The 16,232-nt window shown below is 34.7% G+C and overlaps 1 protein-coding gene across 1 annotated transcript; it reads right to left on the bottom strand.

Annotated features, from left to right (window-relative positions):
• Positions 1–224: 224 nt before the first annotated feature.
• On the bottom strand, positions 225–1,965 carry LOC110093356. Its single transcript, XM_020818211.2, has 3 exons — positions 1,524–1,965; positions 1,016–1,155; positions 225–667 (listed from the first exon to the last, which is right to left on the bottom strand). Exons 1-3 carry the CDS (start codon positions 1,810–1,812, stop codon positions 584–586), a joined length of 513 nt encoding a protein of 170 aa, XP_020673870.1. The 5' UTR covers positions 1,813–1,965; the 3' UTR covers positions 225–583.
• Positions 1,966–16,232: the final 14,267 nt, after the last annotated feature.

The raw sequence follows: 16,232 nt of genomic DNA, 5'->3' as shown, positions 1-16,232 counted from the left end.
GATGACCTTACTTGAGCTTGACCCCTTAAGAGATCTAAAATTTTCATACATAAAAGTCATATACATGTCAAAAATTGTTTATCCGAGCATATACACAATGTATACATATATATACATATAAAAATAATTAAGTATATATTCACACATGTATATATATTTATATTTATATGTATATAAGAACACAATCCGGCTACCGTTAAGTCGAACAAAATTTTATTTGTATGTAACTCATAAAATTAAAAGATTTATAAAATCTAATAGAACACGAAGTAATTATCAAGCAGAGCACAATCGAACATACACACCAACCATTTTAGATAGCCTCAACCTTAATAATGATGAAGTCAGATAGAACTTTTACAGTGCAGAAAAAAGGCTACAGTTTTATGCTAGTGAAATCTATTTCTCCCCTTCAGTCAGCCTTAATGCATTGTTCTGCAGATCTTTCCATTTCTAGTAGCATTCCTCAACCTATAATCCTTCATAAAATATTCTGAGCACTGCCCGCATGAGCTCTTTCATCATTTTGAAAACAAATTCAGTAGAATCCCTTTGATGAACTCTCCAGAACGACGGCCATATATCAGCTTCCAATCTCTGAGATACTCTGCAGCGATGGTCGCCAATACCTAGTACTCCTCTGCTTCTCCCTCTCATTCTTCTCCACCTGAAACATTCCAGCCATTATATGCCTCTTCTCTTGAGAAATTATTAGGTGCGAAAAATATAAATAGCTCTATAGGCGAATAACGTGAATAGATAGTTATGTACTCATTGTATACGAAGTAAACAGCTACGTATCAGCTGTGCACTGAATTCAACTATGTACTAACAATAAACTCTTTCTTTTTTTTTTTCTTTTTTTTTTGAAATACACAGAGCACTCAACAATATATAACATTATACTGAAACAAATGGACTACACGCATTCTTCACATGCAAAATTACTGTATGGTAGGTAGTAATAATTTCTTCCCCTGTCGAATCATAATACTAGAAAAATAAGATCCACTACCTGAGTCACTCCCTCCTCAACATTTGTACTATGTTGAAGCCTTTGTCTCTGCTTCTGCTGTTGTTCCTGTTGCTTGATCAGCTCTGCTTGATCCTTCCTCATCCTTTCTTGTTTCCTGGCGTTAAGCGCTTTTGTCACCTCTAAAATACAGATAATCCATCACAACAGGCAAGAACACCAAACTAATTGTAACAACCGGCTATATCTCTTTAATTTTAAAATTTATGAAATAAATAGCATCTCATGACTTAGACGATTTCTCGTTCTTAAAGCCTTTATAAACACGCAAAATATCTTCAGCCGTAAATTTAACCTTTTATTCCAGCTTTTATGAATCTCTAACTCTTATTCTGTTTTCTTAGAGATTTCACAACCGTTATAATAATGTAGACAAATGCATAACTTGATTTTAGGGGCAAAAATTTCAGGGAAATCAGTTTTAATCTGATCTCCCCTTCATGATTATTGCAAGATTTGATTGGAAGGCGTAAAGCTTAAGACAGCAAACCTTGGGAAGTAACAAGTCGGTAAACTTGGCCGACGAGGAGTATATCCTTTTGCCTGAGAAGCCTTATGCGAGTTAGCCGGACGGTTTCGCCTGCGGCGATGGGTAAGGAAGCAGTATTTGAAGTCTCAGAGTTTCCGCGGGAAATATAGTAGGTGACTAAGGTTACATAGTGGCCGGGATTGCTTCGCATGATCTCGCCGGCACTCGTCGGCCAGTAGAGTCGCTCAACGCGGCCGTCCGGATGCTGGATAACGACGGCCGCAGCGTCAGTTACCTGACAATTCCCCATTAAAGCACCTGAAAAAAACTGCCGACTTTATTTTTAGTGGAGGTGGAGGTGGAGGTGGAGGTGGAGAGAAAAGTAAAGAAGCGGCGACTAAGTTGAGGCAAGATGAGCTGCTTTGCCTCTGCCTTCTTTAATGTGCTGATAATGAGAGATAGTGTGGTGTGATTTTCTTTCGCTGTTTTTTAAAGAATTGTCTAGGAAATTTATATTTATTTTAAACATTTTTTTTTTCGAAAAAAAAATGTTTTTTTATCTAATTGTTATGTTTATTATTTTAATCTCAGTATTTTAGGATAATATATGAATAATGAAAAATTAGAAGTCATCTTACGATTCGAACCTTGTCATTACTATATCAATTATAAATTTTAATTTTGTGAGGAGCAATACAAAAATAATTTTTAGCATTAATTAAATTTCAAGGAAATTAAAATGTACTAATAATGATCATGATAAGGATGACAAATATCTCGGTCTCCCAACAGGAGCGGAATTAGCCATTCATTTAGGGGATAAAATTTTTATATAACTGATCAATATTTAAAAAATAAAATAAAATAATAACATAATTCAAAACAAAATCTTGTATTACATTATAATTGATAAGTTGAAAATTATTACAAGATTATTATTCTATTTTATATCTTTTGATAATATTGCATTATAATCTCATTAGGAATTAAATCGAACATATCTTTTTTAATGTGAGGTATCGGACAATCAGTGAGTCAATCATCACTTATCATACTACATAATTGATTTTTAACAATCCTCATTACATAAAATGTTATTTCCACTGTAGAAATAACAACCGATAAAATTAATGCTAAATTAATAAATTTATAAACCAGAGGATACACACGATCCTTCTTGACCTTAATGATTTGCTTTATAAGATCAACGATACTATTTATGGAGGAGAACTCATCTTTAGTACCCATATCGATTATAAAAGTTGACAATTGACTTTTAAGAGCCACAAGGTCAATGGAAGAAAAATCATCTCGATGTAATTTTTCTAGACGTATCGATTTCCTCTCATTATAAGTATTGAAGGAATCCGTTGGATTTAAGCATGTCAAACAAAGAAGTAACTCATAACTATATTCAGAAAATAATTATTTAACTCTTAAAGTTACATCTCAACCATAGTGTAGAACATATCAACACAATAATGATGTAGTTTTGATATTTTTTCACATATTTGTATTGATCAATGACGAGTTTTGTATGTATCATTCATATTTGAAACTTCAACTTTGCAAGCACTATTAAAAATTTGGTATTTCCTCTAATAAAACAATCCATCCATTCTCCCTTAGAATATATAGTCATTGTTAGGATATTTTCCACCAAATTCATTGCATTTTATATATCTTGATCTTTTCTTTGTAATGAATGTGATAACTTATGTGTAATCATCAAAATATCAATTATCAAATGCATTGAAAAATAAAATCAAAATATTTCATTATATCAATCAGAACACCTACTTCAACCGACTTTTGATAATTTACCCCTTCTTCTTTAACAATCTCAAGTACTCCAATTACATAAGCATACATTTTTATAAGACTAATTAAAGAATAAAAATGTGAACTATATCAAGTTTTACAATATCTTTGTAAATTACTCTATTAAGTTAAACCATGGTTGCTTAGGAGATTGCCCTTTTTAAGATGTTGAAGTATTTTATCATGCTAAATAGCTTTTAGAGCATTTGATCCCTTATAAGAAGTCCTAATAGTATTTATAATTTTAAAAGTAAACTCAAATAGATGTTTTACTTAGAAATGATTCTTTGATACCACTACCAAGCATAGTTAAAGTTAATGGGTAAAACAATGAACATAAAATACTTGAGGATTATAATGAAGAATAAGTGCATTCAAACTATTAAATTTTACTCACATATTGGATTTTCCATTAAAATCCTGACCACTGACTCTATGAATGCTCAATGAGTGTTTCATAAGTATGTTTTCAATGGTTATCTTCAAGGTAACCACATGAGCTGAAGAAACATGTATAATGCATGCAAACCTTTCAATAACTTGCCCCAACTTATCTATATATCTCACTACAACAACAAGTTATTCTTTTATAGAAACATCTTTAGATTCATCAATTATGATTAAAAAATAAGAGTTACCAATTTCATTCATAATATGTGTCAAAGTTTTAGCAACAATATCAGAACAAATTTCTTTCTAGATTTTTGGTGATGTTAACTTTATGTTAGAGCTTGCATATATAGACATAACCAATTTAATTTCATCATTATGATTTACAAAGAAACCAAGAAAGCTCAAAATAATTATCTCGATTCATTGACCCTAGAAGACTCGTCATACCCACAAAATGATAATCCTTGATGTAATAGAAATTAAACATAATCTATTATAGGACTTAACATGACCATATAATCTTTTTTGTTCTTCTTCTCTTTGCTCAGCCATAATGTAGGGAGTTTGTATTCTTGATTCTTCAATAAATCTTCACAATTTTGTCTTACCTTGTTATGCTCACCACTATGCTCTCCAACATGATCAAGTAGTGTTTTTTTTATTCTTATGATTTTTTAATCATTCTCCAACAAATGAGTCTCCATAGCTTGGCCCTTCCTATTTTGTTCTTAAGGCTTGAATATGTAGAAGTAAAGACATAAAATAACATCTTTTTGTATGTTGTACTCTAATTAATAAGTATATTCTTCAAATCATTTAGGATTAAATATGTGTGCAATATTGCCGATTAATATTTAAGAAAATTGATGACTTCTCGGTTGATGGGGTCCCTTCAAAAGATAAGTTCTTCAAATTTTATCCATATCATTCACATCATAACTCCATATTTAAGGCCGAGGTCAAGGATCAGCCAACAGACCAGTCAAGTTGATCTCTCTACATGTTATTTCCTCTTTAAATAATGTTCCATCTATTAAGTCTAGAAAGATTTTTTGGACAAAATTGAACATTAAGTATATAACAAATCTAGTAGCATTTTAAATATTAAACTTAACAAAAAAAGATCCATATGTTAAATTTCAGGGAAAATCATATCACTGATTTTATCATCAAAATTTTTTTGATCTCTTTATTTACTTATATTATTTTACTATTTATCATTGGAATGCAAAAAAAAAAAAAAAAATCTATTTCAATTTATATTTAACACCATTGATTAATTTTATATATTCTATAATGTCAGTTATATACATAACCATGATAAGTTAATTTGTTTATCTTCCATTCAAAGCATTTGTTTAATGTTGTTTAATGGAATTAATTGTTTTTAATGTCTGTGAAAAAAATTTATTTAATATTGTTATAAAGTTTTTATTCTATATTATAATTTGTGGAGTCGTTGGAAACAAATATGCGTATTGAATATGGAGAATGTGAATATGCATCTCATATAGACTTGCTTGCTAAGTTTTAAGGCCTTAAAAAGGAAAAAAACTACATTGATATTCTAATAGCATGCTCTTAAAAGGCCTTCAAAAGGCATAACAAAAAAAATATGAGTAAAACAGAGAGAGAGAGAGAGAGAGAGAGAGAGAGAGAGAGAGAGAGAGGAACAAAAAAAGATCAATAATGAATCCTTTGATATAAGGAAGAGAAAGCTCACTAATCTGAATAAAAATATGAAACTTAAGAGAAGTAATAAAAATATGAAATAATAAAGAAGAAAGACTCACGCTTGCACTTGGAGGGGAGCTCTGAGCTCACGAGATTCGTGATTCCTTCTTGCTAGCTGCTGCACGAAGAAGAGGGAAGAGGGATGCGTGTGATTCGCGAAGAAGAGAGAACATGAATGTGAGCTGTGAGTGGGTTGTTAGGGCAGAAAAAGGGTAAAAGTAAAAGTTTAGAGGGGGCCAATTACTTAAATGCCTTTACTTATAATTATTATTTTTAAGGGGGGCAATTTCCTCCCTTGAACGAAACTTGCTTCTGCCTCTAACAACAAAAAAACAGAGCCGAGTCGAGTATGTGCATTTTTATGTTTGAGTTCGTTTATTAACAGATTGTTCAAAGTTCAAGTTTGATTCAAGTTTTTTTGTTGTGTTCTAGCTTAATTTGTTTAAATTAAAGTGTGTTTATATTTGGTTTATGTTCAATTCATTTTAGGCTTATTGGTCTTTAAACAAATGAGTCTTATGGAGCTATAAATGAGTTTGTTCATGAACATATCTAATTAGTATTCTTGAGCTATCAAATGAGCTAGTTCATGAACATATCTAATTAGTGTTTTTGAGCCACAAAATGAAAGTATTCACGAGCAAATAATCAATGGTTCATCTTATATTTGTTCGGAGAGCGAGCTACTCGTGATTTTACATGGAAGAGGTGTGAAACCCTTAAATTTTCAATTTATGTTTGGATTTTTTTTTTGTGCTGTTAGTATGGACGAACCGTCTGGACGAACTAAAGAAAATGTTTAAAATCTGTATGGTAGTACAAACGAACTGCCAGTACGAACTGAGTAAAATGCAGGTTCGTCTGGACAAACCTGAGTTCGTCCGAGACGAGCTGAACAAAATATTTCCCGAGAGCATCGTCCAGGGATGAAATTAATTATCGTTTGTACGCTCGTGTCCAGAGAGCTTCGTCCCGGGATGAATGGAGAGCATCGTCTGGATGATCGAGTTCATTAAATAGATGTTTTGAGATATTTTTGAAGAGAGAGGAAGTGTAGGAGAGAGAAAATGAAAGAAAGAGGAAGAAAACCGCATTTTGGGCGTCTTCGGTCCATTTTCGTCCGTTGCCGTAGTTGGGAAAGTTGAACGACTCGAGGTAAGACACATTATGCCTTTCTCAATTTTCAGAAATGTGGATTTTAATGGATTTCTTATTTAAATTTTTGTTTATGTTAGCGAAAATCTAGTATAATTTCGTACCGGTAAAACTTTTACCATGTAATTTTTGGTATGTTATAGAAATTATAATTTTGCACGTTTTGAGTATTTTCTGGAAGATTTTCACCGAGTATTTTGAATTCTGCAGAGTTTTCTTCGAATATGAAATTATCTGGATGTTGAAAATAATTGCTTCAGTACAATGATAGTCTTGAAATGTTGTTTTCTACGATCTCTGATAATTTGATAATTTTTTGAAACAGTGAATTTTAATCTGTTGAATTTTCGTTGTCTGCCGTTATACTCTCCGATGATATTCTGATACGAATCTAATTTCTCTGTATCTCATATGAGTTCATGTTGATGTGTTGTGCATGATATCAGATGTCACAACCCAACCCGACCAGAACGAATCCCTTCGCGTCGGGCCGCGACAAATGTTGAAAATCTAGGATCTAGTTTTGAAATTTTCTTTAGAACTTTCTTCCAAATATTCGAACAAATAGAAACATAGAGCTGTTATAAACTTCAAATTCATATAAAGAAATGCATCCACTATTTTCTTCTTTCTTTCATCAAAATAGTCATATACAATACAGTACATGGCTACAGACAGAAAAAACAAAAAAGTCATGACTGTACAAAAATCAAAAGTACAAAAATACCTAATCACTGATCAGACTTTGAACGGCTAATCTAAGACTTCCTTCCATTTCCCAGAACCTAAAAATCACGCAGAAAACAAGGATGAGCTAACATTAGCAAGACTACACTCACCAATCAAAATCTCCAGAAATTCAAATCAGAAAATATATCAGAAGAAGTTATTCAAATAGCCGTACAGAATTCAAACAGTCAGAAATTGTATAGTCCACAGAATACAGATACTTGATCAAATAGAAATCACATCACTGATACAGAAAAATAGAATTCACTTAATGTAACAGAATATTAAAGTCAAATTTCACAGAACAAATAGAATCGTACAGAACAAACATAATCGTATAGAACAAACATAATCATACTGAACAAACAAAATCGTACTGAACATATTTCAAATCAGATAAAATCACATTTCAAATATCACATTTCACATATCACATATCCCTGACCCTGACAGAATCTCGACGGATTCTGGCCCCTTATGCCTCCCTTCCCTGACACTGATAGAGTCTAGACAAATTTTGGCCCCTTATGTCTCCCTTTGTGCTTATAGCACCAGAACAGAACAGATATATATAATTTTCAGAACAGAACTTGTTTTCCTTTCAGATTTTCCTGACACAGGCATAATCTCAAAGGATTCTTGCCCCTTATAACTCCCTTCTGATAGCACAACACATTAGAACATTCAATTCAGAAAATCAGATTTCGTTAGAAAAATCGTCAACGGCATAATGACAGTATACAGAATTTATACAAAATTCACAGATTCAAAAATTTACCAAATTATCACAGTTAGTACACAACATCATTCTAAGACTTTCATTGTACTAAAGCAACATTTTTCAACATCATGATAATTCATAATTCAATCAAAACGCCGTAGAATTCAAAATATATGGTAAAAATCTTTTAGAAAATACTCAAAACGTGCACAATTATCATCTCAGAAACATACTAAAAGTTACGCAGTAAAAAGTTTATCAGAACAAAACGGAATCAATTATTCGCTAACGGAGATAAAATCCGAAATAGAAAAGTCGTCAAAATCATCATTTCTGAAAATTGAGAAAGACAGAATGTGCCTTACCTCGAGTCTGTCAACTAACTCAACTGCAGCTACGGACGAAAATGGATAGAAGTCGCCCAAAAATCACTTTTTCTTCTTTTTCCTTCAATTTTCTCTCTCATGGACTTTTCTCTCTCATCAAAAAGATCTCATGTCCATATATATCCAACCAGATCGTCCTGGACGATCCCAAATAGTCCCGGGATGATTTGCCCTATGGACAAAATTTGTCAAGGCGGATTTGTTATCGTACTTGGATGACTTTCTCTCTAGAAAAATTTCGTATGGACGAACCTCGTTTCGTCTAGGGGCAAACTTCTCTATCCCCAAAACCTGTACAAACCTGTACCGATCGTCCCCGGACGATCCAACTTCGTCTAGACGAACCTGGAAGGAAAATGACTTTCACAATCTCTCCAACTTCAGAAAAAAGTCGTCCTCGACATTTCCAAAATAAAATTGAGTCAAAACAGATGCGGATATAATTGTCTCATATCCGACTCCTTCTCCCAAGTCGCCTCTCGTGCTGTTCTATGCTTTCACTGAACTTTAACCATCGAAATCTATTTATTTCTTAACTTGCGAACATCATAAGCCAAAATCTGTTTAAGCTCTTCCTTGTACTGCAGATTCTCCTGAATCTCCACATCATCAGCAGATAGTTTCTTTTCAGAATCAGACATCCACTTTCTCAAAGAAGATACGTAAAAAATATTTTGTATATCGGACATTTGATCAGGCAATAATAATCTATAAGCAGACTTTACAATCCTTTCAATGATCTCAAAAGGTCCGACATACCTTGGACTAAGCTTACTTACTCTTCCAAATCTGTTGACGCCTTTTATCGGACTGACATTGACATAGACAAAGTCACCAACCTGAAATTCTACAAACTTGTCCTTCTAAATGTAATACTTTTGTTGCCTGTCATGTGCAGCTTTCAATCTTTCTTTAATTATATTGATTTTCTTAACAGTTTCATCCATAAAAGTTGAACCCATTTCTTGTCTATCTCCCACTTCAATCAGAATTAAGGTGTTCTACACTTTCAGCCATATAAAGCTTCGTAAGGTGTCATACCAATACTTGACTGATAACTGTTGTTATAAGCAAATTCTATCAGTGGGATATGATCTTCCTAACTTCATCCAAAATCCAAAACACATAACCTCAGTAGATCTTCTAGTACATGAATAGTCCTCTTAGACTGCCCATCAGTCTGCGGATGAAAATTAGTACTGAAATGCAACTTCGTACCCAAACCTTGCTGAATACCCTTCCAAAGTCTAGAAATAAACCATCCGTCTCGATCAGATACAATCACTTTTGGTACACCGTACAATCTGACAATTTCTTTCACATATACCTGAGCTAACTTATCAATCGGATCCATCTGTTTGATCAAAAGAAAATGTACAGACTTTGTTAATTGATCGACAAGCACCCAAATAGCATCATGTCCTTGCCTTGATCGAGGAAAACCCATAGCAAAATCCATCGTTATCTCCTCCCACTTCCACTCAGGGATAGGCAACGACTGCAAAAGACCTCTTGGTCGCTGATGCTCTACCTTCACCAATTGACAGGCTTCGCATTTCAAAACAAACTTCGTTATATCCATTTTCATTCCAGGCCACCAAAATAACCTTTTCATATCTCCATACATCTTACCACTTCCAAGATGAATGGTATAGTCTAAAAAGTGAGATTCGTACAAAATTTCTTCCCTCAGATCTCTAGACATAGGAATCCACAACCTGTTCTTACAGAAAATAACACCAGAATAAAAAATTTCTAATTCAGGTTTCTTACCAGATTCAATCTGATCAATCAACTTCAAATAGTCAGCGTCTGACTTCTGAGCTTAATAGATCCTTTCTTCCAAAGAAGATTGAATGTCCTTCTGAGTCAACACACTAGAATCCAGACCAGTAGAGGAAATCACCTCCAACTGTAATCTTTTTATATCTCGTATCAAATACTCAACAGAAGGAAGGTGAATACCTGATAATCCATAAGACTTCCTACTCAGAGCGTCTGCTATCACATTAGCCTTACTAGGGTAATACTGAATCGTCAGATCATAATCCTTGATCAATTTAAGCCATCTTCTTTGCCTCAAGTTCAGATCCTTCTGAGTGAAGATATACTTCAAACTCTTATGATCTATAAATATCTCACGCCTGACGCCATATAAGTAGTGACGTCAAATCTTCAAAGCAAATACAACTATAGCCAATTCCAAATCATGCGTCGGGTAATTCTTTTCATGTGGTTTCAACTGTCTTGAAGCATAAGCAATTATCTGACCAAGCTGTATCAGAACACAGCCCAAACCTTTTAGTGAAGCGTCACTGAACACCTGAAATCTTTCCGTACCTGACAGAAGTGCTAACACTGGAGCTGAAGTCAAACAATCCTTTAATCTCTGAAAACTAGCTTCACACTCCGGTGTCCAAACAAAAGCTACTGACTTCTGAGTCAGTCTCGTCTGAGGTGCAGAAATCTGAGAAAATCTCTTCACAAACTTTCTATAGTAATCAGCCATGCCCAAGAAACTACGTACCTCGAATACCATAGTAGGCATTGGCCAATTATCAATTGCCTGAACTTTCTGAGGATCAACAGAAATACTTTCTCTGCTCACCATATGCCCCAGAAAAGAAATGCTCTTCAGTCAGAATTCACACTTGGAGAATTTAGCATACAATTGATGTTGTCTCAAAGTCTCCAACACAGTTCTCAAATGTTTAGCATTATCTTCTTCGGAAGCAGAATATACCATAATATCGTCTATAAAGACAATCATGAACTGGTCCAAATATTCCTTGAACACTCTGTTCATCATATCCATAAAAATAGCCGGTGCGTTGGTTACCCCAAAAGGCATAACTAAGAACTCGTAAAGCCCGTACCGAGTACTGAAAGTTGTCTTCATCACATCAACTTCCTTTACCTTCACCTGATAGTATCCAGATCTCAAATCAATCTTGAAGAATACAGAAGATCCAGCCAGCTGATCAAATAAATCATCAATTTGTGGCAACGAATACTTATTCTTAATTGTAACTTTATTCAGATCTCTATAGTCAATACACATCCGTAGTGTCCCATCCTTCTTCTTCACAAACAGAACAGGTGCTCCCCAAGGAGAAACACTAGGATGGAAAAAATCCTTTATCCACCAACTCCTAGAGCTGAACTTTCAACTCCAAAAGTTCCTTCGGTGCCATCCTGTATGGAGTCTTAGATATCAGAGCTGTACCCAGAAATACATCAATACAGAACTCAACATCTCTATCCAGAGGCAAACTAACTAACTCTTCAGGAAATACATCTGAAAACTCTCGTACAATTGAGATATCGAAATAGAACCCGCATCAATATTCATATCCCATATTGAGGCAAAAAACACCGCACAACCCTTCTTCCACAATCTTTTAACTTCAAACACAGAAATCAAACAGAACAAAATGCCTCTTAACCTTGGAATACACATCTTTTACCATCCAAAAATAAACTAACTTGTTTCTTCAAATAGCCAATCTGAGCCTCATATAGACTCAGCCAATCTATGCCCAAAATCACATCATACAAAGAAATCGGCAACAAAATCAAACACGACTTCCACTCTTGCCAGAAATATTAATTTCATAAAAACAAAACTTTCGAGCAATCAAATTAATCCCAGCCGGCAAAAGAACATATAGAGAAACTGGTAACGTCACAGAATCTAAATGCAAAACATCAAAACAGCACTCGGACAAAAATGAGTGACTCACTCCAGAATCAAACAAAACATGACAGGGGTGTTCAGAAATATAAATTGTACCTGTCACTACATCCGGAGCATCTCGAGCCTCTTACTGATTCAAACTATACACGTTGCTGAACTAGAGTTGAAACTACAAAACAATCAGACTCCCTCTAACTATCACTAGGTGGTCTCCTCTCCATAGAACCCGAACCACCAGCTCTACTAGATGATCCTTCAAAAATAGTACGTGGAGAAACTATCCTCGGTCTTCCTGTTGATCTGGCAAAACTATCAGATCTGGACTCAAATCGTCGATTAGATCCAGCTTGTGGATACTCTACAATCTGATGTCCTGGCTGACCACATCTGAAATACTAACCAATCATCCTGTAGCACTGGCCAAAATGTCTTCTTCCACAAGTCTGGCATACAGGTGCCCCACTAACTGATCCAGAACTAGTAGTACTGCCACTATCAGAAACTGTAGTGAATATAGACTGTCCACTCCTCTTGGGGTCTCCAGATATAAATTTCTTCTTTCCAAAAAACCCACTGCCAGAAGTATCACCATTGAACATCTTCCTACTAGCAGTTCATCGCTATTGAGTAGCTATGTGATCATTCTCTATCAGACGAGCTCTCTCCACAAGCTTAGAGAAATCAGAAATGTGAAATAGTACCAGGGGCTGCCTCAGACTATCTCGTAGTCCTCTCAGAAGTCTGTAGCACTTCTCAGCAGAAGTACTCACTAGCTACGGAGCATATCGTGCCAAAGAAGTAAACTCTGCCTCATACTGCATAACTGTCCTGCTCCCCTGAACCAACCTCAGAAAAGTCTTCTGCATTTGTTGTCTTGTAGAAGGAGGTACAAACTATGATCAAAATACCTTAGAAAATTCTTCCTAAGTAATTAGAGAGTTCAGTTTACCTTAGAAATTTTCCTCTTGCTGGCTCGTCCACCAGCGCTCAGCTTCACCATCTAACAGAAAAATAGCTAACGGTACCTTCCTATCCGAAGGACACTGCATACCGTCAAAAGTATTCCTCACTCCCTTTCAAGCTTTCTCTTCAAGTTTCCCCCACAAGAACGAAGCTACAATGGCTGTCAAAGACACTTACAAACTGCCTTGTCATCTCTTAAATAGAAGGGCTCAAAACAAGCTCATTAATGCAAGTTGTCGACATTATTGTCTAGGACGATAGGTATATCATCTTGGCCGATTAGTTTAAATATGAGGAAAGTCGTCCTGAACATCGCCCTGAAATGAAGTTGGCCGATTTCCAATCGGTCCTGCCGATGTGATCATGCAAATCACCATTAATTGCTTTCCTTAATTGCTAGAGAAATTTTGGAAAAATTGTCCTGGATCGTCCTGGCCGATATTTTATAGTTCAGGCCGATGTCCAAAAATAAGTAATTCCTAAATGGATCTGGCGGCAGAAACTTTTTAAATTTAGCCTATCGTCCTGGCCGATACAAAATCGTCCAAGATGATGTGTTTTGCATAATGACGGTTGCTTTAATGAGGATGCCCTAGTTAGGGTTTCTTCTTTTGAACTGATCGTCCTGGACGATATAAAATATTCCCGGATGATGTTACCAAAAATAATAAAATCTAAGGAATAGTCAGAAAATCTTCCAAGTTACAAAGCATCAGGAGCCACACCAAATATAATAGACTCAAGAAAGGAAAAAGTGTACAAAACTGACTCAAACCTAGTCTACCCAATCTTAAGTTGATTCCAAATTGCAGTCCGATCATGTGAACCTGAAATGTCAGTAGATAAGACAGTTGTAGAGAAAAAAGAATGTTTGTGATCATCAAAATCATAAGCCATAGATCCACAACAATGCATCCATTATTTTCTTCTTTCTTTCATCAAAATAATCATATAAAATACAGTGTATGGCTACAACTAGAAAGAACAGAACAGAAAGTCCATGACTGTACAAAAATCAAAAATACAAAAATACATAATCACTGATCAGACACTGAACGACTAATCTAAGACTTTCTTCCCTTTCCAAAAACCTAAAAAACACGAAGAAACAAGGATGAGCTAACAGCTCAATAAGACTACACTCACCAATAAAAATCTACAGAAATTCAAATCAGAAATATATGAGAAGCAGTTTTTCAAATAGCCAAACAGAATTCAAACAGTCGTACATAAATTGTATAGTTCACAGAATATAGATACTTGATCAAATAGAAATCACATCACTAATACAGAAAAATAGAATTCACTTCATGTAAAAGAATATTCAAGTCAGATTTCACAGAACAGATATAATCGTACAAAACAAACAGAATCGTACTGAACAAACATAATCATACAGAACAGATTTCAAAACAGATAAAATTACATTTCAAATATCACATTTCACATATCACATATCCCTAACCCTGACAGAATCTTGATGGATTCTGGCCCCTTATGTCTCCCTTTGTGCTTATAGTACCAGAACAGATATACATAATTTTTAGAACATAACTTATTTTCTTTTCAAATTTTCCTGACACAGACAGAATTTCAAAGGATTCTGGCCCCTTATAACTCCATTCTAATAGCACATCACATCAGAATATTCAATTCAGAAAATCATATTTCGTTAGAAAAATTGTCAGCGGCATAACGACAATATATGGAATTTACACAAAATTCATAGATTTACAAATTTACCAAACTACCACAGATAGTACACAATATCATTCTAAGACTTTCATTGTACTGAAGCAACATTTTTCAATATCCTGATAATTCATAATTCAATCAAAACACCGCATAATTCAAAATACTCGATAAAAATCTTCCAAAAAATACTCAAAACGTGCACAATTATCATCTCAGAAACATACCAAAAGTTACGTGATAAAAAGTTCAACAGTACAAAACTGAATCAATTATTCGCTAACGGAGACAAAATCCGAAACAGAAAAGTCATCAAAATCCTCATTTTTAAAAATTGAGAATGGTGGAATGTGCCTTACCTCGAGTCGGTCAACTTTCTCAACTGCAGCTACGGACAAAAACTGACAGAAGCCACCCAAAAATCACTTTTTTCTTCTTTTTCCCTTCAATTTTTTCTCTCCTAGGCTTTTCTCTCTCTTCGAAAAGATCTCATGTCCATATATATCCAACCAGATCATCCCGAACGATCCCAAATCATCCAGGGGTGATTTGCCCTCTCGACAAAATTCGTCCAGGCGGATTTGTTATCGTACCTAAATGACTTGCTCTTTGGAAAATTTTGTATAGATGAACCTCATTTTGTCCTGGGACGATTTTCTCTGTCCCCAAAACCTGTACAAACTTGTACCGATCATCCTCAGACGATCCAACTTCGTCCGGACGAACCTGGAAGGAAAATGAATATCACATTAGAAGGGAGTTATAAGGGGCCAGAATCCTTTGAGATTTTATCTGTGTCAGGAAAGGGAGGCATAAGGGGCCATAATCCGTTGAGATTCTGTCTGGGTCCAAAAATCTGAAAATAAATTCTGATCTGATAATTCTGTATATCTGATATATTCTGGTGCTATAAGCACAAAGGGAGGCATAACGGGCCAAAATCTATTGAGATTCTGTCTATGTCAGGGAAGGAAGACATATGGGGTCAGAATCCTCTGAGATTTTGTCTGGGTAAGGGAAATTTGTTTTGAAATATAATTTGAATGTTTTCTAAAATCTGTTCTAAAATTTGATTTGAATTCTGATTTGAATAATTCGGTGACATGAATTTGATTCATCTCTTCTATCTTATATCTGTATTTTGTTTAATTTCTATTCTATATGAATCTCTGAACTATGTCTAATACTCTGATTTATGTATGAGTATCTGAATGCTGCATGGCTATTTGAATAAGCTGTTTTTAGAGCTTCTAGTGATGTATTTTGTTGTGAGAGTTTCTGGAGGTTTAGTTCGGCTAGTGTAGTCTTGCTGAGTTGTTAGCTCACTGTGGTTATCTTCATGGTTTTTAGGTTCTTGGAAAGGGAAGGACATTTTAGACTAGCCGTTCAGTGTCTGATCTGAGACTACGTATTTTTGCACTTTTGATTTTTGCATGGTC

This window comes from Dendrobium catenatum, unplaced genomic scaffold (genome assembly GCF_001605985.2).
Source record: "Dendrobium catenatum unplaced genomic scaffold, ASM160598v2 fragScaff_scaffold_1306, whole genome shotgun sequence".
NCBI lineage: Eukaryota > Viridiplantae > Streptophyta > Magnoliopsida > Asparagales > Orchidaceae > Dendrobium > Dendrobium catenatum.
Note: the sequence above shows the minus strand (reverse complement) of the source record. Positions and strands in the feature narration are given on the sequence as shown.